Source organism: Tyto alba, unplaced genomic scaffold (assembly GCF_018691265.1).
Source record: "Tyto alba isolate M040663 unplaced genomic scaffold, T.alba_DEE_v4.0 Super-Scaffold_1, whole genome shotgun sequence".
Lineage (NCBI taxonomy): Eukaryota > Metazoa > Chordata > Aves > Strigiformes > Tytonidae > Tyto > Tyto alba.
In genome coordinates, this window is record NW_024881261.1 from 32,960,808 (window position 1) to 32,986,558 (window position 25,751).

The following is a 25,751-nucleotide window of genomic DNA, read 5'->3' on the forward strand; positions in this document are numbered from 1 at the left end:
CTGGCAGATGTAGTGTATGATAGTAGTAAGATAAGCCTTTAACAAAGTTCCACATAGCACCCTTATAAGTAATCTAGAAAATTGTGGTCTGGACTGTTTATAGAGTAAGAACATACAATGCTTTGAAGTGTAAATTCCAAAGAAGCCCTCAGTATATTTCACATAAGAAGAAAACAGAATCATAGACTGAATTAAGGTGGAAGGTCACTAAGCCCAGTCCCATGGTCAAAGCAGGGCCAATTTGATCAGGTTGCTCACAGCCTTGTCCTGGTCAAGTTCTGGTATCTTCAACCATGGAAATCCTACACTCTCCCTGTGCAATCTGTTCCAATATCTGACCACCTTTAAGTTGATCACATTCTAAATGTGTTTAGGACTTCATGTGCTAACCTCTGTCCACTACCTCAACCCTGTCGTTAGCTGACTGCTCATTTAAAAAAAGAAAATAGAATGGCAATCCATCAAGCAACCCTACAATTCACAGCCACAGTAACACTGGAGATTGTTCTGAGGGCAACACCAATTGTTCCAGAAAAATTCTGTTAAATTAATTGTTTAAGTTTGGAAATAAATACTAACTTATCACTTAAACTGTTTTTCAGATGAATTCTACGTCAACATCTAATCTTAGTAATTACAGTGGAAGCCCAGGTTTGGCTTTACTATTTATAGCCCATTCATGCAGAAACATAGCAAGTATTCCTACATAGTTAGCATAGTTAGCCTTACTAATAATTGTGTTTAGAGGTTGGTTTGTTTTTTGTTTGGTGGGTTGTTGTTTGGGGTTTTTTTGTTTGTTTTCCTTTTTCTTTTAATTATTATTTATTTTTTTATTTTTAAGATCATTACAAACATTTGCCCAGAAATCATCAAAACACAGGATTTTTTCGCAAGTAACATTTTTTTAAAATGAACGTATTAGCAAATCGAGAGTCAGGTATTAGGCAAACAAAAGAATATGCTTCATGGTATTACCAAAGAGTATTTGTTACACTAAGATCTCCGGAACAAATCTTTATCTGTACAAATTCATTTACTTTAACACATCTGTGTAAAAATGTCCAAGAGCAAAATGTATTCCTTCATGTCCACTGCTGTTCTTAGCCATTTATAGTCACTAACCTGATAAAACATTATTACAGACTTGTTTTAGGAATGTAATTCAGTCATTTCAGTGCTTCCTGTCTCTGCCTCTGTGGGCTAGTAAATTCGACTTCAACATTAACCTAGCTTTTCTTGCCATTACTATGATGTTTTTCTTTCTTCTGAGTACTATGAGTCATTTCCTTAAATCTTTGCTGGTTTGGCTGCAGTCTTTAGGACAGTAGGAACTGCCAATGCTCCTCTTCTACTTCTCATATTAATTCCACCGAGTGCTAGAACCATTTCTCTATTACACTGATTTTACCTAAGGTATTTTTGTTGCAATAATTAGATTTTCACCTAACGTAAGTCATACAAGCTCGGCTGTCAGCATAACTTCTTTGCAGCCATACAAGTTCAGAGTTGTTGAGGGTCCGAGTCCTATGTTCTATTACATTCTGATAAAGCCCTTGCAGATGACTAGCTGTTTCCCATGCGTTTAGAAATGTGGCTGTCCCACTCCATTCTTTCATTCATCAGTTTAGACTGAAGGAATAAATGGAATGAAATCTTCACGCCTAAGCATGTAGTCTTGCACATTTTGAGGGCTCCAGCAGTCCCCTATGTATTCCTAAGGATCAGGCAGAAGAAAGCACACAAAAAAAAGGAACAAGAATATCAATATATAAAATCTTTAGCCTGCTGTATGCAACCAATTTTTTTTTCATCTATTTCCCTACTGAATCACACACAGAATTCAAGTAAACCCAGATGGAGAATATAGATATCCTGAAACAGTTCAAGATGACAGGCCCAGAAGAGACGAGGTAAAGGTAGTTTGCATCATCTTTGAACCATTTGGGCTTGAGACTGTTACCACTACTGAAATAGTTCTTATTGATAGCAGACTTCATAAAACTCCACAGAAGTATAAGGTACTAAATGGCATTCCACATCCAGTGTCTGCTTCACCAAAGTGTTACACAGATAAAGAAGAGAAAAAAGTATGCTGAAACTACCTCTTTATAAAGCCAATATACTGACAAATATATTCTGGTCTCTAGTAATGTTCCCACTAGCACCAACAGGAATGGCACACATTTCTAGTACCACAGCAGCCAGCTGCAGTTGCAAAGCCAGGCTGCTGCTCCTCCTTCTCTCCCATTTAGATCATGGCTGCATATACCTCAGATGGAAAGACATTGGCAAAACTAGAGCTACTTTCTTCCCAGTCATGGTCCATGTTTAATATGTCTATTAAAATAAACTAGTTTTACTATAAATTTAATCATTAAATAGCTTCTTAACCTTGGTGGACCCAACAGCACAAAAGGGGGAAAAAAAGTCTTCCCCTTCCTCACTCCTAAATTAGATATTAAAATGATCAAATTACACAGCATATAATAAAGCATGAGATCTGAAAAAAAAAAAAAAAAATCAGGACTGTTCTCATGCATCTTTACAACGTGATTTGTACAGCTTGACTACTGCTTTACACATAGCTATATTTAACATTCAGTGAAGAATTATGCTGAAGAAGTCAAGGCAATAGCTATACAAATGGGAAACAGAAAGTATTGAGGAACATTGGCTCCTGAAAATTCTGCCTGTTCTGAATTCTACAGCAAAACTAAGCTTCTGTAGCGCAGACAAAAATCATGCAAGAGCAAGAATATTTCATCTATCAGCTTCCTTGTGCTTATGATGAGGCAGCCTCCCTGCCTCATACTGAGTACTTGCATGTCTTCTCATAAGGACAAGAAGTTTTTTGCTCTCACAGCCTGTTCTGTGTTAAAGTTCATGGACCTTTTGTCTCCCTTCTTTTACTAGGGATCATATGTTTATTTTGTCTCTGAAAACAGAACAAAAAGTTCTCCAGGAATCATACAAAACCAAGAGACATCAAAGCTACTAAGAGTATTAGGAAAACTAAAGGAAATTAATTGAACAACAACTAAGAGAACATCTTTCCAAGAGCAGTTATTTCCCCTGCAGTTCTGAGATCTCATGAAGTATCAGGTCTGCTCAAATCAACAAATTATTTTAGGTAAAACAAATTAAGTAAATTATTCAATTTCCAAAAGGAAAGAAAATTAAAAATTACTATTGTTTTTTGTTTTGCTATGACTTTTCACTCCCTACATTTTGTTCAGCTACTTATACCTGCATAAAGATCGATATTAATTTGGCAATAAATCATTGGAAAAATCTAAAATAGCAGTATTTGATAGTAGAGGAATAAACAACCACACAGAGTGAAAAATACTAGAGAAACAGTTGACCAGAGTTCAGACTGCAGCCCATAAGTTTGTCTTTTGTTTTCCTGATACCATGCCCATACAACTTTGTGTTACTGAAAAGCCTGATTAGTACAGCTCCAGTAGCATCACCTTGAACATTTCAATCACAATTAAACAATTTATGTTTGCATTATTGACACTTATCCGCTTAGGATCTGGGCAGGAACAAGAGCAAGACTACTTAGCAAGACAGGACAAACCCAGGCATAGGACATCCCTGCCTCCCCAACCCAGGTGGGGTTCCACAGCATCTCAAAGGATCTGTAAGAACAAGGTGCTTATAATAAGTCCCATCAACAGTCTCTGGCATGGGTCAGTGATAACTCACCAAGACCCATCCAGGGAGTCCACACAGAAACAACAAAGGACAGGACAAAACCCCACCTTCCTTCATTCACAGACCCAACACCCAACCAAGCCAGAGACAGGACAAGAGAACAAGCTCCAGCATAGCTCAAAACAGAAACAACTCCTTGGGGCCAAGCTTAAAAGGAGCCCCTAGGCCCATGGGTGGAGAGTATAGGTGGGGGCCCAGGTGAGGCTGGTCAGGGAAATTAAAGCCTATTAGTGCACTCGGAGCCCTGACAGCACAAGAGTGCATCTACTGAGGACTGACAGATGAGTAGCTATGTGGAATAAAAGAAAGCATGTTTTAATTGCTACATCTATCTAGGTGTCTTTCTACAGAATAGTGACTCATAAAGTGCAGTCAATTTTATAGTAATGAAATAAAGCATTAGACTTGTATGAGAGAAAAAATAATCCTCAAATCCCATTTTTCTGTTTGATTTCCGGTGGATAACCAGATGTTGATCTTAGCAGCTATTAACCTTTACTACTGAAGTGAAAATACATGAATTACACCAGCTATTTTACACAATGTGAAAGCCTTGAGTGACCATGGGTACCTGTGCACTGTAAAGGAGAATTTTTCTTAGTTGAGGGACTATTGTAATAAGTTAGTAAATCTTATCTACTGATACAAATGAAAGAATATATTTTTAAAATACTTCATTATTAAATTCAGCATTTTAGCTATGCAGGATGCTAAGAACGTACACTACATGTATAAATACTAGCAAAACAGAAAAATGGCCAGAATATTATTAATACAGAAGATCAATTTATTTGGAACCTGACGCCAGAAAACACTTCAACCAATCTGTAATTTTATTTCTATTAGTTTAGGAGTATAGAGGAAAACTGCTTTGACTTCAAGTATTTGACTTCAAGTGAAAGATTAACTCCTCTCAGTGGTAAAATTGTATCAGAAATTACTTTAGATACCCTCTCCTGCTTTAATACAGACATCTTTTTCCTGCCTGCCTGCTTCTGAGTGAAATAGAAAGAATGTGAAGAACGTAAAAATCACCTGTGAAGATTACAGTGGCAAGAGGGGAGTTTCAGAACAGGAATAATTTTTCTTAATCCAGGAGGACTTTTTTCCAATGTGTTCTATAGAAGAGAGAGAGAGCCTCCTAATGAAAGGACATGGTTATCAAATTCAGGATTTAGTATTTAGATTCTAATTTACTGAAAAGATTACAAACTGACTTTGACTAATTTACAGATACATAATACAGTTTCTTTGACAGCAATGCAGGATATTACCTGACATGACAAGATTTCCAGTGTGGTATTCATGTTCTCCGCCTTTTTGTTTCTTTATAGTGCCCTCTCGACTACACTCTAATTCATGCTATTATCTATCAAATACTCTCCTTACAAATTAGGAAATATCAATATATTTTTTCTAATTGGTAATATTTAAATATCTCTTTATAGTTGTTTTCTAATTAGATTTAGAATGTGAATTTATTATTTTGCTTCTGAGAGCCAAAAGAAACAGGTTGCAGTCTTGCCAGAAATTGCCAGTGCAATTTCCAAGAGTGAAATTTCCTGGATTTCTGAGTCTCGTACATTTGTTTCTAATTCTCCTAACATTTCAGCAAGGACAAGGTTCACAAAGTCCATCTGTTGAAAAGTCTTCCAGAGATTAAGATGTTTAAAATTGTATAGCTGTAATAAATAACAGTGTATATACAAGGTTATACAGCACATTGAATGTTACCAAATGTTAACACCTTGTGCGTGATCAGTCAGACTTTTAAGCCTAGAGTCTACGGTTTTCTGCCAGGTTCACCAAGGCTGTATTTATTTCCCTGCTCATTCTCACAACCATTAATGGCTTTCTTTAAAATTCTTTGGTGATGGGTGAGGTACCAGAAAACCAAAAAAGGTCAAGTATAGTGACTATGTTTAAAAAAGGCGGGAAAGAAACCAAGAAATTTTAGCCTAGTCAGTTCAACTTCAGCTCCCAAAAATATTCTGAGCGAAAAAAGCATCACACAAATTGAAACAGGTAACTTAATAACAAGATCTGTCAGTATAGATCTGACAAGAATAAATCCTATCAGACTAATGTGCTATTATAATAGACCAGGAATGTCTGCAGATAGTGGAGCAGCAGCAGAGGCCATATTTCAGGACTTGAGCAGTGTTTAAACCCTATTTCCTGTAACATTCCCATAAAGTGTAGCAAAAATTGTCAGTCAATGACATAAAAATGGGTGAATAAGCACCTCCACTCAGGGTTGTTATGATTGTTTCACTGTCAAAATGGAAGGATGTATCAAATAGGACTCTGATACTCTATTGTGGGCCCGTATCTGTTCTGTGTTTCACTGATGATCCAGGTAAGGAAACTGAAAGTATGCTTCTTAGAGAGATAAATAATCAAAACTGCAGAAGTACAGCATTTCTGCAAATAGGTGTTAAACAATCAGGAAAACAGTCCTTAAGAAAAATGGGATGAAATTCACTAGGGAGAAGATCAGGAGACCACACTGAGCAAGAGTAATCAACACCAAAACTATACAACACAGAACAATTAGTCAGTAGGGTTTTTTTCAGAAAAGGACCCAGGGATTATAGTACATCAACACAAACCAGTAACATCATGCCATGGAGGCAGATTAAGCATGACACAGAAACGAATAAGCAGGAGTACTGATCATGAGACACCTGATAAGATCATGCAGTTCTGTTCAGCACTGGTGAGGTCTCAGCTGGGGGTACTCTCTCCAGTTTTGTGCTTTGTATTTTGAGAAGGATGTAGACTAGTGTGGAAAGAGTTTGTTGGAGAACAAGAAGAAACATGACCTCTGACAAAGAGCTGAAAGACTTAGGAGCGACTAGCTAAATGAAGAGAACACTTAAGGACTGATCAATGCTTGATAAAAGTACTCAACAGCATCAAAGTGTGATACAAAGAAGAAATAATCCATTCGCTGTGTCCATGGTAGACAGGACAAGAACTAATGGCATTAAGTGGCAGCAAGAATAATTCAAGTTACTTATTAAGGGGAAAAAGTACTTTTTAATGGTAAGTGAAGCACAGGAATTTCCTGGAAAGGTCATGGAGACCTCATCATTAGAAATTGTAAAGGAGTGGATAAACAAATATCTTTCAGGAATGAACTCAGCATAGTTAAGAGATGAACTAGATGACCTTTTTGAGATCTCTTTCAATCTTTTTTTTTATGGTCCCATGATTCAGTATAGCTAAAAAGATGTTTCAGAATCTCTCTGCTCTTATGGTTAGAACAAGAATTTATCCTGGGAATTTCTAGGGGTGGAAAAGTTTTTATAACAGCCGTGGAGGACTTTTTATTTATTTGCTGGTGGGCCTTAAGCGCACAGTACTTTAGTACACAGTAGGTCACATTATATTATTCTGAGAAATTGGAGTTAATGGGGCCTACTTGGGGAATATGGCACAACATCATGAAAGACAAACCACTACAGGCCTCGTATTTCTGCAAAATAGATGAATGTAATAAAGCCTTTCAAAACACCATCAGCATTAATTTTCACCAGTAATAAACCCTCCCAAACAACGAGAACCAAATTTAGCACTGTCCCTAGAAAAGCATTTCTAGATACCACAAGTTCATTAAAGGTTCTGTGTGCTGCCTTCTCTTTCCCCAACCCCACTTCACAGCTTTCCAAGCTAGTCTTTTTGCCCATGGCTCCCACCTCAGAAAAATACAGATAACAGCACTTTGCTCTATAATGGTGTTGTGAAGTAGATAAATTCGAGATCAAGAATAATAAATAAATGCAAGCTCTAGAATACAGACCATGCTGTATTAATGATAAGTTATATTGCGTCACTCTTCCACGTAGAGATAACTTGTACATCTTGCACTCGTGGAGTGCAGAGATAGCTGGCCATCAGCTTCACACTGGCAGCAGCCAGACCCGAAGACATCTAACAGTGCTCTCTGAGTGGTGCCTGCCACTCCTCGTCCACAGGCCCAAGGGCAGACCCACATTCTTCACAGGAGAGATCCCATACCGCTCTCAATTTGGGAACTTCATGCAGTCCCAAAGAGATGTGACTTACAACCAATTCATGAATCTCCTTTAAATTCATAGGACCTATTTCACCCCAAGGAATATTACACAATAGGCTTTGCATATAGGCTGGTATGAGAATAAAACACCTCTCTATTCAGTTACGCCTTTTCTGAGATTTGCAGATATTGTGTGTGAGGTTAGGAAAAGACCAGGATGAAAAAAAGAGGGAGAGAATGTAGCAAAATAGACGTAGTATGCCAAAATGAGAAAGATCCTGTTATTCTTTTCTTTGATCAAGCTACTGGCCACAGAAAAATGGCCAACATAAATTATATATGCCAAAGTCAACTCCAGCTAATGTTCTTTCTAGCCATTTGATCTTTTATCTGCCAACTTCCACCCATTTTTCCCCAATTGTATCCACACTTAATATTATTTTAGCCATTAAAAATGTGGTTTTCTACTTAGTTCAATTTTTCTGCATAACAGACATTTTATTCTTCCACTGCAATGTACTGGAGAAATAGAATGCCATTTCTGCGACAGAAGTGGTACTCTGCTGGAACATGCTACCAATAATAACTCCTAATCACTGTAACTGTTTCTTGTTTTGACCTTTTATATGGATTTAAGTAGGAAATCAAAGAGTTTACTTCTTATTTCTAGTCTAAAACCACACCATGGAAGGGTTATTTTCAATGAATAAAAACTAAACTGCGTACATCATTATTTTTTAAGAGATCTTTGATTTATTATATTGTTTACACGCCTGCTGAAAAAAAATACTGCTGAGTTCAACCATAGCCAGCTGATGAGAAAGAAGGTTTCTGTGGCTGTATGGAAGGAACTGATAAAACTCAAGGAAAGGGACCTCCTACATTGAGAATCTCTGCCTGTAGATCTAGTTTATGAGTGGAAAATACCCAAATAATTGTTCCGCTCAGAGGTGCTAAGCACCTGTAGGTGCTGTAGACTGTAACTGGTGCTGTCAACACTCATAACTTCTGAACATTTGGATTGTGTAACTCACTGGCCCTGGCATCTAGAAGACAGACAACTCCAGCTGGTGCTGATCTGGGGTGAGGCAGCAAACTCTGTTGAATTTCAGGTTGTTTTGATACGGACAATGTTCACTCTCCCATCTGCCAAAAAAAAAAAAAAAAAGAAAAAAGGTGGTTGATAACTGTAAGCTTCTGAACTGGGAAGAAAAAGACATTCAGTCTTTCCTCAGACTGCTCTGCACACCTGAAAGTATTACCACGCCACAAGCAAACCACTGAGAGAAATGGAGGTTGTGCAGTTTCCATGACATATATTCATATTTTGTTCTATTGGTTTTGACTTCAGCTGTTTTATTTCCCATGGTCATGAGAAGTATCAGAGGATCTTCTGAGAAGTATGTTGCCTGCTAGCACATCCATAGAGGCTGTGAGACCAGTTAGAGAATTAAATACTACAGTTGAATAATAGACTTTTCCACCATGAGTGCCTCCCTCCATGCACATAATGTTCAGTAGAAATGAAACCAGAGGTGTTGCAAAATTCACACTGTTATGGTGCTAAGTGGGAAATACGTAAAGTCTCAGTAAGCCAAAATCTGAACTTCTGTAAAAATGACTGCATATTGCAACTGGACACAGCGCAGTTGCCATTTACTTGGAGTATCAGTGCAGCTCCTGAGGAATTTTAACATGGTCCTTCAAGCTGATGTTAACTATGTTCACCATCACCTAAGTCAGCTGTAATTTTTGTATTGCTTTCCGGTGTGCATACAGCAACATTGTTTGGCCATCATAAATCTGCAGAAGCTCCAGTACTGGAGAAGACAGAAGACAGGCTTCTGCAGTACATCGGGTGAGGCGCGATGCTCTCAGGGTGGGATACCTCAGGGGATTCCACACACGGTGCTGCCAGAGCATCTTGTAGCCGACTGCTTTTTCACCAGAAAACTGCGGCTAATTGAAGCAGAAAGCTTTGGTTGGAATGTGCGATGCGCAGCATAACATTTTTTTTTTTTTTGTCAGAAAGGATTTCTCAGATTCGGGAGAAATAAGCTGGCTGGCGCTGGAAAGACCCAGAGAAAGGGGTGCGCTCGCCTCACCCTCGCCTACCTGATTTGGGAAGCCAAACTTTGGGCAACGACCGTCATTCCTGGGCAGTGTGTCCGGCTGCAGGAGCGGAGCACCGGCACCACTGCCGCCCGGCCAGCCTGACTGCTCGTGCCAACGCTTCCTCTACACCAGTGCCTGCTTTTGGGCTTACGCTGTTTGTAACGCGGCACGAACTGGGCCCTTGCAAAACCTAGCTCTGGGCTGCTGGGTGCAGGTTAGCGCGATCGTGCCAGGAAGGCGAGGGATACATAACCCTGTTTCTTGTGGCCCAGCGCAGCACAGGGCACTTCGCCTTTCTGGAGCTTCGTCCCGAAAAGCAGCCGAGCTGCCATCCAGGGCCCTCCCTCCTCGCCATCAGGAGGGCTGCCCGCCGCACCGAGCGAGCGGCGTTTCCAGCACACGCCGGCAAAACTTTGTCGTGCTCGTTCCTGCTGCGAAGGCAGGCGCGTTTCTGGGAGGGGGGTGGGGGGGGAATCGTTTTTTGGGCCGAGGTGGTGGTATTCAGGGCCCGTCTCCCAGGGCGGCCACCCCGCCCGCTGCGCGCTGCACCCGGCACCCCCCGAGGGCTGACGAACCTCCCTCAGCCGGGGCGGCCGAGGGGGCCCCGGGCGCCGCTCACCCCGCGGCGGGGGGTGCTCCCTCAGGGCGGGCTGGGCGCCCCGGCGGCCCGGCCGGCGGGGACCCGGCGCGGCGGCCAGCCGGCCCGCAGGCGGTGCCGCCGGGGGCGGCCTCTCCTCTCCCCGCCCCGCCCCGCCCCGCCCCGCCCCGCCCCGCCCCTCCTCTCCCTCCCTCCCTCCCTCCTCCCGCCGCGCCGCGCCGCTCCGCGCCGCTGCCCCCTCCTCCCGGGCCGCGGCCGGGGATATCCCCGGCCCCTCCCCGGCGGGCCGGCGGCGGCCCAATGGAGGCGGAGATGCTGTGCGGGCTGCGGGCGGGCTGGGGGCGCCGCCGAGCCGCGGAGGCCGCCGCCGGGCCGGGGCCGCGCACACTCGGCGGGGAGCCGGAGGCAGAGGCGGGCGCGGGCGGCGGCGCCGGGGCCGGGACTCTGGCAGGCGGCGGCGGCGGCTGGGATGAGCCCGGGGGGCGGCTGTGGGGGCAGATAGCGTCCCGCGGGGAGGCGGCCGAGTGGGGCTCGGAGCGGCGGCGGGGTCCGCCCGGCAGCGCCATGGCGGCTCAGTGCGACCCGCTGAGCGGGTACCTGCAGCAGCCGCTCTCCGACCCGGGCTCCAACAGCGAGCGCAGCACCGACTCCCCCGTGCCCGGCTCCGAAGAGGACTCGGCCGGACCGCCGCGGCCCCTGCACAGCCCCGAGTGGGGCGAGGAGCGATTCCGGGTGGACAGGAAGAAACTGGAGGCCATGCTCCAAGGTGAGGGCGGGGAGAGGCGGCGGCGGCGGTCCCCGGCTTGGGGAGGGCGGGGAGGGGGGCATGAAGCGGCAGGGGAGGGGGTCGCGCCGCGCCCCCGGCCCGGCTCGCCGTACGCTGCCTTCCCCTTCCCCGCCGGGCTGGGGATCCTCCTGTCAGCCCCGCCGGCGCCGCGGAGGGGCGGCCGCTGGCCGGCCGGGCGCTGGCCGCGGCCCTGGCTTGGCGGGAGCCCCGCGGGCCGGTCCCGAGCGCCCGGACTCTGTGGTGGCCTCCCGGGCCGGCAGGAGAAGGAGGAGGAGGAGGCGGCTCCTTGTTGCCTCTCGTCGGAGCGGGGCCGAGGGTCGCGGCCCCGGGGCTGGGTGACAAGGGGCACCCCCGGGTCGTCGGGGGTCGCTTGGGGCCGGGCCGGCTCCGGCGCGGCGGGTGGTGCCGGTGTCCAGCCCGCCGGGGCTCGTCCCGCAGCGGCAGCCGGCGCGCTGCCGGGCTGCGGCTCCCGAGGTGGAGGTCTTTCAGAAATCCCTCCTCCAGAACAGAATGTCCCCGCTCTGGCAGGGTAGTTTCAGGCTCTCGGCTTTCGAGGAACAGCCGAGGCTGGCGCATAGCGGGAAGGAGCCTCCGGAGCCGGGCGTCCCGGCCGGGGCAGCGGGGACGGCGCCGGCAGAGCTGGCAGCGGCAGCCGCCGCCTTACCACTCGCTCACCCTTCGGCTCTGCTTGTTGGTCTCTTTGTTGGGGGTTTGTTTGTTTGTTTTGGGGCTTTTTTTGTTTGGTTGGTTTTTTGTTTGTTTGTTTGGGGGTCTTTTGTTTGTTTTTTTTTTTTTTTTTTTTTTTGTTTGGTTGTTTTTCTGTTTGTTTTTGTTTGTTTGTTCTTAAATATACATCCTTTTTCCTTAAGACTACATATTTCATCCCAGTACATTTTGAGTTATCTAACCTAAAATGGAAGCTATGTAGGCAGCTTTTGTCAAAACACTGTAGGAGTAGCAATTGCTGGTTTTGTTGCGAAAGAGCTGATAAATAGATTTAAACCAGGTGAGGATGTTGTTGAGTGGGGTAACTCCACGGGGGTGTTCCCTGCTGTCTCATCTGAAGAGCCCATGAAAAAGGACCGGAGTTTCAGCTCTTACCTTGTCAAATCTCAGGGCATGTTTGGATCAGCAAGGAAGGATGATGGTGGTTTCAAGAAGAGCATCCTTCTTTCTGTTTTGTAAACGTGTAATGTTACACTCAAGAGGTAACTCAACTATTTGTGTACACTTTCAAAAGAAATAAGCCCCTGACAGCTATTTCGCTGCTGTTCCTGTGGCTTGTGGCATGGAAGGCTTTTCCTTCGCTGACTGGCACGGGTCGGTGCTGGCTGCCCAGCATCCCCTGTCAGAGCACCTGCCCCGCCAGCGCTGGCTGGCTGCGAGAGCCCGCGGAGGCACGGCAGCGGGTCGCTTGGGTTGGTCACCGAAGAGCTGTGGTTTGACTTGGTGACTACAATGATTGGAATTTTTTTTAATTGACATTCTCTCTCCTGGGGGTGAGTTAATCTTTAATCAGTTAATACTTTAGTGCTAGTAGAAAAATCTCATTATGTAATGCAGTAAAGAGAAAGGAATTTGGAGAAACAGAAGTCTCATAAGCAGCAACAACTATTTGTAAAGATGTGCTCATCAGAAGTGTCTTAAAACCAAAACCACATGGGTATTGAAATGAAAAAGTATTTCTGTGTATGAAATAGTAGGAAAAAGGGTCAAAAGTTAGCAAGTGCAGTGTGAAGATTGAAGGTTGCCTTAACGTTTTCCTCTAGTAGCAAAACAAATTTCCATTATCTCATCCCACACACAGTCTGAGGTAGTAAGCATGCGAGGGTAAACAAAGCTCCTAACCAGATTCCAAACACTGTATAGGTTGTGTCATCCAGCAGTAGCCAGTGTCAAAATCTGAGATTTTTTTGTTTGTTCCTCCTTTAAATTTTTTTTCTTATCCTCATAGGAGTGTAGCAAAAATTATATGATTGATAGACTACAGCGAGTAAATGCAAACAGAATGTTGCCTGCTTTTTGATGAGAGGTTACTGTATGCCCAGTCTAGAATACGCATGCGTCATGTTGTGGTTTGAGGAGCTTTTGCATCAGTTAGTTATCCTTTTTGTGAAGAAGTGTACATGCTGGACTTAGTAATAAGTGATTTTGTGTGAAAACCTAAACTTTCTGGCTTACTGGTAATGATAAAATGATTATTAGAAAGCATGAGGCAAACATAATAGTTCTTTCTGTCAGAAAACTGTGAACTGTTTGTTAAACTTTATGGCTTTCTTCCAGTTTCCTCTCTACTTTACAAGTTTTATCTCTTGGCTTCTTACAAGATAGGTTTTACTTATCCTTTTCTTGTAGGAAGATACCTCAAGCACCAACTGCCTATGCCAGATTGTTACAGAGTGTCATGAAGTCAGATCTGTAACTGGTACCCAGAAATTCAGAGTCCATTATACCACTAATTACAAACCAACATTGCTTTCAAAACTTTGTTTTGGTTTGTTTGTTTTCTTTTTGTGTGGCCATCTTTTCTGAAGTAAAAACTTTGACTCCCCCCAGTAGGAAAGGAACAATGGAAAGGAAGCAGTGTGCCATCCACAGAAAGGAACTTCTGTTAAGTCATAGGGTCGTGTTTCCTATGGGTTCTAATACCAGATCCTTCACTGGAAGTTCTTAAAAGATGCAGGAATTGCATCGCGGAAGGGAAATATATCTGTAAGCTAAGTGGTGATGACCAGATTTCTAGTTTCCAAAAGCTATCCAGTTTTTGCTATTTAATTTTTTAAAATTCACACTGGTGTAAATACAGCTTTGTGTTCATATTAGATGCTTAAAGGCTCTTCTTTAGCTTTTACCAGCTGCTAGACAGCTTGTTTGCACTTGTGAAAGTTACTTTTTAAATTACTTAAAAACTTATGATTTCTTCTAGTGTTCACCATAGCTTTCTTATATTATGGGAAAGTGAGGATATATTGTCTTTAGTTCAGCTGTCTTTAAAGCCAAGTTTGCAACACCATCTGTTGAAGAAACCTGTCAGGAAATGTTCTCATTCTTGCTTGGGGATCCCTTATTATTTTGCTAGTCAACATCTGTTGTTTATTGTACTAATGATGAAATGTAAAAAACAATCGGGGTAGAAGGAATCTGAAGAAGCTCAGTGTTCCGCTTGGTACTTCTATTGCATTCTGTGATTGTATTGCTGAATTTTATGTGCATTTCTGCCATGGTTATTTTAATCTTTCCTGTGCTTGGTATTTTGTGGACGGTTGCTTGACTTCAGCACGACTCACCTAGGCATAGCAGATTGTATAGCTCATGGGGTACCTTACCATCAGATACGGAGTCCACTGTTGGAGTAGTCCTGTAGCAAGACACTGGGTAGCTCCCTTTCAAAAAAAGGTTGATGTGGCTGATTTGCTACCAGTTGTATCTGAAGCAGAAACCAAATTTGAACTGAGGTGTCAAAGTCTTGACATATTTGAGGGTGCTTCTGGTACTTCTCCCACCCCCGCCCTTGGAAATAATTGTTTTAGAATTTCGGGTGTTTCAGAGTTTGGTTCTTAAGGCTACAAAGATAAATGTAAAAGGAAAGGTAGAGGAAGCTTCTCTAAGAGCTTGGCTTTTTCTGTTTGGAATATCAGAAAATGCAAAATCTGTGGTAAAAACCTTGAACATAAGAATGATTTTCTTTTTTTTCTTGTTCTGCCCAACTACTTTGTAGTACTGTTTTACTGCTTGCTCATAGATGACTGGAATAATGTTCCATAAACAAACCTCGGTCTTTGCAGTGGGATGTGAGCTATCTTATGCTGCATGTCTTCATCAGGGTTTGCTGGTGAACAAATCTCTTTGGAATAGACTTTTTTCTCCAGGAAGTAAATTTGAGTAAAACAGATCAACTGTTCTTTTCAACAGTGACACAGGATGGTATTTCATAGCAGCCCTGTTAGTTATAGGGGCTCTGCACAAAGTTCTGCTGAATGCTCAGGTGACCTAATACTGTGGAATGATTTACTTAGTTCATGTCTGAGTGCCTGTTGCCATAGCAGCTGAGTATTATTACAAAAATGCAAAACATTAAACTTAGAAGAGCTGTCCAGAAAGTATAATCTAACAGCTAATGTCACAACAATCAATAGAGTTATAGAAGTTGGCCATGAACCTTAAAAACAAAACAAAAAAAAAAGCAACACCTTTTTCTCTTGCTTGGTGTGTCTTACCTTGTCTATGAAATGTTATGCCAGTCTTGTGTTTCAAATAATCCTTTTTCTGTGTCATGTTCTTTAACAGGCACTTGGGCTTTGGGTGGGATGTATGTATAGCACACGCCTAAACACTTTGTGACTTTATAATGCACTGTCACACAACAGTACTTGGGTAAAAAACAAAATTGGTGCTGCTTTTTAATTGGAGCCTAACTCTAGCAGGGGTGCACATGGCTCTTTCTTTAAAAAAACCAATGGTGTGCCTCTTAGATATCTATTTTTCTCTGTTCTGTTTTGGGTTTTTTATGCCTCATATTTGAGTTTGAGGACTCTTTGGGGCAATTTTAGTTATGGGATCTTGAACTTTATGGGTGGTATGTGTGTTTGTGTTTTTTTTTGTTTTAGTCCTCATATAAGTGAGCATTTACTTGACTATTGATAAACACGTGAAGAAAAGCACAGATCTACTCGCTTAAAAACTCTGAAGAGTACTCTGCACCACAAGCACCCTATTTGCTGTTGAGCTCATCTTCCAGAGCAGGTTATGTTGATACTGAGCAGGAATCTTGGAAAATAGCAGTGCCCTGTGCTGATTTAGTACTGACTGTCATTACTGCCTCCATACATTAACTGGCGTAGATTTTATAGGAATCGTGTCAATCTTCATTTATGTAATGTAGACTTGATTTCTAAAAGTAACAAAGGATTATTTATTATTTTTCAGGCAGTAAGGATAAAAATACCATAATTCAGATTTAGTGTGAACAGTCAGTACAAGCAGCTAATTTGTGTACCTTTGCGTACCTCTCTCTCCTGCCATCACAGAGTTGGGTGAGCATTCCCTTGTCCTGCTTTCTCAGTTTTGGTGCTCTTTGCCTGTCAAGGGGAGTTGGAAAAATGTTCAACTAGTAACTTTGCACCGAAAGAAGCCCTGCTTTTCTCAGAGGGAAGTGTCATAAATACTTATTTAACTTCTTGCACAATTTAATCTAGGTGAAATTTATTCACTGTAAATCTACTGACAATCAATTGTGAATTCCTTTACCTAAAGATCACCCTTGAGGCTGTTGCCTGATCCTGAGACCGTGCTTACGCAATGCCTAGTTCTGATGCTTGGATGATAACATTTATGTTGTTTGCTGATCTATCAGGTGAAACTTGTTGCATTTAATCAAGTATATTTTCCCTACTTAATGCATAGCTTTGTGAAAGCGTACTTTTAATACTTAGGCTTCTCTACTAGCTTATTTGAACTACAGAGAAGGATAAATTGATTAGTGACAAGCCAAGTTTAGCGGGGAAGGACAGGAGGAAAGAAAACCACTTGTATTTAAATGTGCTAAAGAAGATGGAGATGTTCTAGGAAACCTGGGCATCTGCTGAGACTTTGTTACAAACAACAGTTTTATTAGTGGCTAGACCCTGAAGACATGAATTAATAGATTTTGAGCAAGCTCACTGCTTAATAGGCAATTGTAGCTTAAATAGAATGGTCCTGACTGATGGGGATTTGTGTGGGGGATGGCAAGCTCCATGTTAAATTTGTTGGGGTTTTATGTTGAAGTGGCTAAACAGGAATTACTGCTTCTCTGGATTTTTTTGTGTGAAAGATGGTGGCAGAAATCTATATAGTAAAAATAAATGTACTGTGATTGTTCAAATAATTAGTGTACCTTGCTTGCAATTGAAGTTAAAAATACTAAGAATGCTGTTGATTTATACTTCTGTGTAAAGTTCCCCATGTCCCTTTTGGAGCTCTGACATGCAAAGTACATCTTCACTTTGATCGGATTCATGCTGAAATATCCTTTCAAGCTCCTTATTTTAGTAGGTCCTAAACCCTGTTTATTTTCCTAGAGGAAGAAAACATTTTTTCTACTAAATTGTGAGATTTCTGTTGGTGGTTTTTATTATTTTTTTTGTTCCTTTCAGTGTATCAGCATAACCCGGGCAAGGACATAGTTGTGGGGAAATTGGAACCTTTCTAATAGCATTTACATTTGGTGTTTTACTTGCGTGTAGTATAAAAAAAATTAAAGTTCTTTTGTCGGGTTTTCAAATCCCTGAAGTGCTCAATAGTCTCCTTCTACAAAAATAAATACATGAAATAAATTTGTGTGACTTGTGTTTTTAAAATGTTCTTGCATTCCATTGTTAACAATTGTAATAATACCACTTTCTCAAATTTCAGTGTTTTTTAAGTAGTACAAGGGACTATCATGGTTTGGCATGAACTGGTAAGTTAAGTGTTGCTGGCTTGCACATTCCTGTTGGTTATATTGTAATCTTTACCTCCATTGGAAAATATGTCCTATTTTGAGTACTTATTTCAAGCTTTTGGCTTTATGCCTGTCAAACAATGAAACATGCTAGTTTTCTTTTATTTCAGACTTCTCTGTTAAAGAACTAATAGCTTTAATTTTATTTCTTATTTAATTTTGTTATTACAGTAATGTTCCTTACCGTGAAGACTCAGTAGTGACTTCCATGAACTCTGAGCGTAAAATCTAATATGACTACATGTGAGTTGGAGTTCAGAGAGCTTATAAATTATGTGTCCATTTTGTAGCCGAAGGAATGAGTACTTCATTTAAGGATTGTTTTTCTTTAAGATGCTACCTGTTAATCAGTGGTAGTTTTTAAAATAATTTTGATTTATGGTCAAGGAATGTTTTTAGTTGCTTATCTGAGACTTTTGTTCATCATCTATTTTTGTTTATGACTAGGCTTGCTTGTCTCTGGTTCAGATCAGTATGACTATCACATGGGGCTATGGAACTCTTCATGTTTCGGTGACTTTTATAGCTGATTTATGTAAAGATGTCTACAGTGATATCCTCTTTACTGGGGCAGGAGTACATAATTTAAAAAAAAAAAATTGTTTCCTGTTAAAGGTTCATTGATGTTGTGAGGGAACGCTCACGAGTGATAGCAACTCTCTGCCAGGTCACTGTGTCTGTGGAGCTGTTGGAATAACTGTAGTTCTCATAGAAGACCCAGAGCTGTATTCCTTTCTGCTGTTATCTCTCTAGCTAATAGAGCCTGAGCAATCTGGGGTTTCAACAAGTTCTCTTATACTTATATGAGGATGTGTGGATTTTGGATATTGGGAGAAACAACTTTGTCTATGCAAGAAAAAATGGGTGTGATGGATAAGTGGTTTAAAACAAATACAGAACATAGATAATGCTAGGTGTCTGAGTGGGTCACTTGCCTGTTCGCATAACTATGTAGAATTTCTCTGCTGCAAACCAGATTTTGTGAAGAGAGGTCGATGGCCATATAGTGACATAGATCTGTCCTATTCCTTATCCTGGTTGTGTACCTCTAGGGAAACAGAAACAGGAGCACAGAAATCAGGAAGGCACTTAGTAGCCATGTGCTCGCAGGACTATTACAGGAGCAGCTCACATATATTTTCTGGGAAATCCACCCAAGTGGGTACCTCCCTGAAGTACCTGGTGCTAATGCAGGCAGCGTGGGTGTCAGACAGGTGGAACTGGAGGTCTGCACGGAGTCACAGGGTTATGATCTCACTGAGGTTGTTGCAGAGGTGTGGTGGGATAGCTCTTAGGACAAGAATCCTTCAGTGGCTGCGTACAGGCTCTGTAGGATGGACAGGCTGGAGTGTTGAGGAGGAGGTGTTGCCCTGTTATGTGAGAGAGCAGTGAGTTTGCATGGAGCTCTGCCTTGGGGCAGAGGATGAGCTAGCTAAGAGAACACAGGTCAGGATTCTTGGATAGACCAATCTGGGTGGTGTTGTGGTTGTTTGCTACAGACCATCTGATTAGGAAGAGGCAACAGTTGAGTCTTCTTCAAGTCCTTTGAAGACTACCTCATGTTTGCAAGCCTCAGTCCTTGTAGAGGGCTTTACTCTCTGCTGAAGGAGCAGCACAGCGTGGCACAAGGGATCTGGGAGGCTTCTGGAGTGCATTTGTGACAACTTCCAAACATAGGTGATCAAGGAGATGACCACAGGAGGTGCTCTGCTGGACAACTGCAAGCAAGGCAAAACTGGCTAGGGATGTGAAGATGGAGGGCAGCCATTTGGGGGGACCTCAGCAGCCTGGAGAAATGGGCCAACAGAAATGTGATGAAGCTCAGCAAGAAGAAACGTGAGGTTCTGCACCAGGGCAGGAGTTACTCCATATGCCATTGCAGATTTTGGGCCAACAAGCTGGAGAGCAGCATCCCAGAAAAGGACCTGGGGGGTCGTGCTGGTCAAGCTGATGGGGAGCAGGCCTGCAGGGTGGCCTGGTGACAAAGAAGCCCAACAGCGTTCTGGCCTGTGTGAGGAGGAGTGTTGGCAGCAGGCTGACGGTGGTGAGCCTTGCTGTACAGTCCTGGCGAGGCACATCAGGAGTGCTGTGTCCAGACCTGGGTTCCCCAGTACAGGAGAGATGGGGGGCATATCGGAACAGGTCCAGCGAAGGGCCACAAAGCTATTGAGGAACTGGAGCATCTGACACAGGAGGAAAGGCTGAGACAGCTGGGACTGTTTAGCTTTAATCTTGAGAAGAGAAGGCACGGGGAAGATGGTATTAATTTTGCTGTATGTATGTCAGGGCATATAAGCAGATGGAACCGGACTCTTCTCAGTGATGCCTAACAACAGGACAAGAGGCAAAATTTAATTTTATTGCTTTTCTTCTTTTTTTTGAAAAGGAAACAATCCATAAAATCTGGAGACTTGCCAGTTCTGCACTGTTCAATGCTGAAGTGAGATCACTAATGTCTCTTGGGAGAGCTAAGGAATCAAAGGATTCTTAACTAAAAAAATTAGTGTTAATTTTAAATTTTTAATTGTTGAGTTAAAATAAGACATCTAATATTGGACTGTAATATTAGAGCATAGTATTTATTAATGTTATACATTGACTAAGACTATCAATACACTTTTTTAGGTAAATTCTTGATCAGGTCCTAATATTAAAAATGGCACTTTGCAGCCTGAGAGGTATTCCAGTGTTGATAGAACTGTGACTGCATATAGGAGTCGATTTGCCTTTCCGAAGGCAGTGAGAAACACCTGCTGGAAAAAAACTGGTCTATACACCCCACCTTTAATAGTCCTGGTAGGGTTTAGATTTATTTTTTTTTACTTGAGATTTCTTATGCTTGATTATCGATGCTTTTATATTTGTGACATGACACTAACAATACTGATGGAGTGGTCAAAAGTTACTTAGGTTGCTGTTGCATTTTTAAGCTGTAGTTCTCTTGAACAGGTAGAAAATCACTAATACTCTTAAAATTTTTATTCTTGTTCTATTTGTTTAGTGTGGTTACTGCTGTTCTTCAGATACTTACCACTTTATAGTTTATGGTGGATTCGGAATATAGGCTGATGGTCATCTTGCATGTCATTGTTTACCATTTTATAGTGATTCCAAATTCTTTGTGTGGTGCAGTTTCATGGCCAGTTGCTGACCACTGGCCTCGGCCAGTGAACTGTTGTTTCACGATGAACAGCAATCATCAAAATGTTGGGGCACTGACCTCTTCCTCTTTGTACCCACTTTTTATTTTTGTTTTAATTCTTATATCATCTCTGGTGCTGAGGCTGTAGCCTGTCTTATGTCCTTAAATATTTCTGTAGTGACAGGAAAAAAAGGAAATATTTTGGATAGTCTGCCTTAGATGTTAAGGTAGCCAGGGCTTTAAATAAACAACACTGGGAAAAAGTGACAGCACCCAGCACACTTCATATTTCACTGGTTTACACCCACCTGAATGACATGGTCCCCGGTTTGGCAGGTAAGATGGTGACCCTGCTGCATGGCTGACACCGGCGTGCACGCACACGGTTGTTGAGTACGTACGCTGGGTCTGCTGCACGGAATGGCTCTGCTGCTGTCAAAAAACTTCTAAAATCATCATCACGCAGGGCTGTTATTACCTCTGGTTAGCTTGCGTGTGCTTCCTAACTGCTTGAGCTTAAACTGAGGCATCGGGGCTCACTTACAGGAACTGGATAAACTAACTGGAGTTTCAGCGGCCAAGCAGTGGGAGCTGGCTGGCTTGGAGTGGCCTCGCTGGTACATGTGGTTTAGTTCATGGACTCCGTGCAGTGCTTTACACTGCGCCCTGCTGAGCTTTACGTTCTTATTGATGGTATGTTAGCACGTTGGGAAAACAGGTCTTCGTAATGCAGCTTAGATTGGAGCATGGTCGTGTTATCTCTATTGCTTGGATTGTGTTGTATAAACCACAGAAAAACTTGTTGCTCCGTGTACTCTTCCTGGAAGTCTCATCTTTGCACATGTGAGCGAGAACAAACAGGAGATAACTTGCTCATTGGGCTTCTTTTCTTTTGAAGGTGGAGGGTTTTTAAAAAATGTTTACAAATGTATCACTTCTGACAAGAAAGACAGATAATAAAAGACATTAATTTAAAAGACGTGAGTTTTTCTGTCATTTTGATTACCTCCCAAACAGCCAGCTGCCAGCAGCTATGCCCTTAGTATTTGGCATCTTGAGATCAACAGTTTCATACATGCTGTGGAATAAAACTACTATTTTTAAGCTTAGGGTTTGTTTTTTTTTTTATTTCAAGTTGCCCATGTTGATATCCCCTAGAACTTTAAAGATCACATTTTGACCCATTTTATTATAGGCTAAGGACTGTTGGAGCATACTGTGGTCACTTGGGAGGTCATTTGACAGAACACACACAATCTGGCATCAGCTGAAGGTTTTTTGAAGACCTATATAGCACCTGATAAATGATAATGTGTATATATAGTGAAATGTTTCAGCTATTATGCCATCTCCAGAGAGGTACAAAGGGAGCCTGATAGAAATGTTGCAATATCCTCCATTGAGCTGCCTTGATCTCAGTTAAATTACTTTTTTTTTCCCCAGTCTGATTTGACAGTTGAATCTTTTCCCAAAGGTAGGAAGCTGGTCAGTGCTGTGCCAGCTGCAATGCGGCCTCAAATTCCTCATTCCTATGCAATTTCAGTACTCACCCGGTGTGTAAGGGTTGCTATAAACCTTGTGAGAAATACACCTTACTCAGAAAACTTGATAAAACTGTATGGAGAAGCTTTCTCTCAAATATTAGGAAAATAGTGACTCCCCATTCCTCTTCTGGCTTTTTGCCTGTTGGGAACGTGTAGATGGAAGTGAAGCACGAGCCGTCCATTTTCCATTTGCTGAACTTCTGTTCAGGGCAGGCCTGGGAGGCTTTGCAGAGTCTCAGTTCCATTTTCTGTTAAAACAATGTGATATGAATCAGGTCTGCAAAAATTTTCGAGGAAAAATAGGCAGTACTCTTTGTGCTTATATAGTTATTGTGAGGCTTGCAGTGTGTAGATACTGAAGAATTTAAAGAAATAGTACTTTTCTACTATAGTACTGTGGCTTTTATAGGTATATTTTCCTCCTTGTCCCACAGAAAGAGTTTTCGAATTTTTTTTTTTGTAGGCCTGCCCAACATTTTACTCAAACTATGGACTGGTCATTTTTTACATCTTTCAGTCCTTCTTTAAAGCTTTTTAACTTGCTAAGGTAACTTCTGTTTGTAAGAGTTACAATGCTACAGGATGTTTTTGCTCTAGATACTAGAGTACTACAGAGTTTTTGAAAGCAAGAATTATAGATAAAATGAATGCCAAAGAAAGAACAAAATGAGACCTCATTCCGGATCATTGAAGTGAAATAAGTGTTTAATTTGAATATGGATATATATATATAAAATAAAGGTTGTGCTATGTTATTTCTCACTTCCTTGTTACAAAGTATCTGTAAAATCTAGATGGATTGCCTGTACTAGCAGTGAGATGACTAGCAGAGAAACAAAATGCCATTCTGCTGATTGTCAAACAGATCAGATCATGGGCTTTGATTAAATTTCATTCTTTGAAAAGGAATTATGCTATATTTCCTTGTGAGGAAAACTTACAACATTTTTACAATGAAGTTCAGCTAAATGGTGTATAGTAAAACATATCTGAAAATCGTCATTAAGCCAAGTACATCTGGCTTGAAAGAAACAATGTTAATAAATAAATGAAGGTAGAAATTGGTAATACTAATGACTTACCCTATTTTAAAAAAAGTATCATTTTAATCCTTTTGAACATATGATATACATGTGTTTTTTTTCTTAATGTATTATGCACATACAGAACCTGTCTATTTTATGATCTGCTATTAATATCTTGCTATATGAAGTTTTAAAATTTTAAAATGTATTGGTATTCTAAAGTTTCATGGTAAGGTTACCAGGTGTTCCAAAGTTTTAAATATGTTTTTACCACTTCCTCTTTTGTTTATAAAGTATTTTTACTTTTACTTAGAGGTGATGATACTTTTTTCCATTTTAAGCAAAATGTGATTTTTAGGAATCTATATTGCCAGTCTGGATTAGTGGTTTAAGCTAACCTTTAAATTTGGCTTTTTCCCTATTGCCAATAACTTTGTGTGAATGGAGGGCTTTGATTATGTCTATTTTTATTGGCTCTGTTCTGCTCAGACTATGCCTGCAATAAATTTGTGGCAGTTGAATATATGAGATTAGTAATTTAAGACTAAGCATCTTGAGAACTGTAAAGAATGAGATATGTAATTCCAAAATAAATATTAGGTCAATTAAGTGATGCAGTGAAGCATTTTTATGTTAAAGAAAGCTTTTGCAGATTGATGTATTATGAAGATATTCCCCATGACCTTTCTGGTAAGATAATTGAATTGCTTGAGGGAATATGAACTGGGATTCAGTGAACTATCTGCAGGATAATTAAACCCGAAGCTATGTAGTGAGGTAGTTCCTCTGTGGAACATTACATTGCGCTACAAAAGTAATGATGAGTGAAAGGTTAATCGCTTGATGAAAAAAAAAAAGTGTTTAAATCACATCTCTCTGTGTAATACACACTTTTAAATAAAAAATATGTTTATGTATCTATGTAATTCAAATGAAGGATATGTACGCGTGCTATTCTTACTGTGATATGGAAATACTTCATTTCATCGTGATCTGCTTCAAAGTATATAAGACTTGGTCTCACTTTTTCTGAATGTAAGTGCATCCATGGGTGATAAGTGCTATAGCATGGTGAAATATTAAATTACATTAAATGGCCTTTGTTTATATGCAGTTAGAGCAGTTAAAATAGCACTGATTTAAAGAGTCTGGATATAGAGTACATTTTTACAAATATTGGTTTATATAGTGGAAAAGAATCTTGGTATGTTTTTATTTTTTTAGTAAAACAAATGTAAGTGCTGTTTTTCCTTAGTAAATTTATTTCTGAAAGTGTGTCTAAAATAGTGGATAAGAAAGAATCTGTTTCTAATCTATTCCATGTGCAGAAACAGTGAATAAAGTTGATCAAATCTTTACTCCTTTATAAGTAATTCCTTTTTGAAATACGAACATATCCTGCAGAATTTTCTTTTCTCCCTCATTAGAGTCCAGATTACACGTATTCTCAATATGTGTGATTTTTTTTTTTAATGCACTAAACAATTGAACATGTGAGGATGTTTTCTGGGTTGCTTAGCAGCAGTCAGGTATTTTACTTTAAGTGGCCTTCAGTGACATCTTTAGGTTGTTCAGAGACTTGGCAGAAGTAAAAAAGTCACTTCAGGGTTTGAAATGTGATGAATCGTTGAAGCTGTGGGAAAAAAAAAATGTAGGGTTGGTTTACTGTAAAGTTTTGTAAATGTTTCAATATTAAATGAAACTTTACATTTTGTGTTCTTATTAAAGTTTTGGAGAAGTGCTAGGAGAGTGTTCTGTTGGATGTTCAATATAGTTTTGGGTGACTTCTCACCTGAATGATGCAAACTTTGGTTACAGATTGATTGTATCTGAATTAAGCTCTTTCAAATATAAAGTGTATTTTCAGTGTTTATATATACAGCTGAGTACTGCTAGTGGTATTTTCAGTTGAGAATATAATGCAGATCAACTAAAATGTAAAAACTATTTTTTTCCTTATGGGATATCAAATGCATATTTACGAGAATCTTTTAATGGAGTGGGTCTCCTGTATCACTGCAGAGCTTGTGCGGGCACTGCCTTAGACTCGGGTTTGAATAGCCAGAAGAGAATTTGAGACTGGTTTCAATATGTGTTAAAGGATTACATGCTGTCAGCTTTGTGCTGCGGCTCCCTGCTGACTTAGGATGCTTTTGGTGTGTCTCTTTTCGTTCCACCTTTTTTCTGCAATGCACAAGTTAAAGGAATGTTCATCCTCCAAGTGGAGTACTGGCTTGTGTCTAGCGGGAGCGTGCTGCTGGACCGGGCAAGGCGTGGGAGAAGTGAGTGGCTGAGTTAAAGGAAAGATTTACATAGCT

The 25,751-nt window shown here is 41.3% G+C and overlaps 1 protein-coding gene across 1 annotated transcript in view; it reads left to right on the top strand.

The window, feature by feature from the left end:
* The first annotated feature begins 10,876 nt into the window (after positions 1-10,876).
* Positions 10,877-25,751, top strand: part of BICC1 (BicC family RNA binding protein 1) — a 115,551-nt gene continuing 100,676 nt past the window's right edge. Inside the window, exon 1 of the mRNA XM_033004295.2 lies at positions 10,877-11,220. Within this exon, the coding sequence (XP_032860186.2) occupies positions 11,019-11,220 (202 nt within the window). The 5' untranslated portion in view covers positions 10,877-11,018. The remainder of the gene's footprint in view (positions 11,221-25,751) is intronic.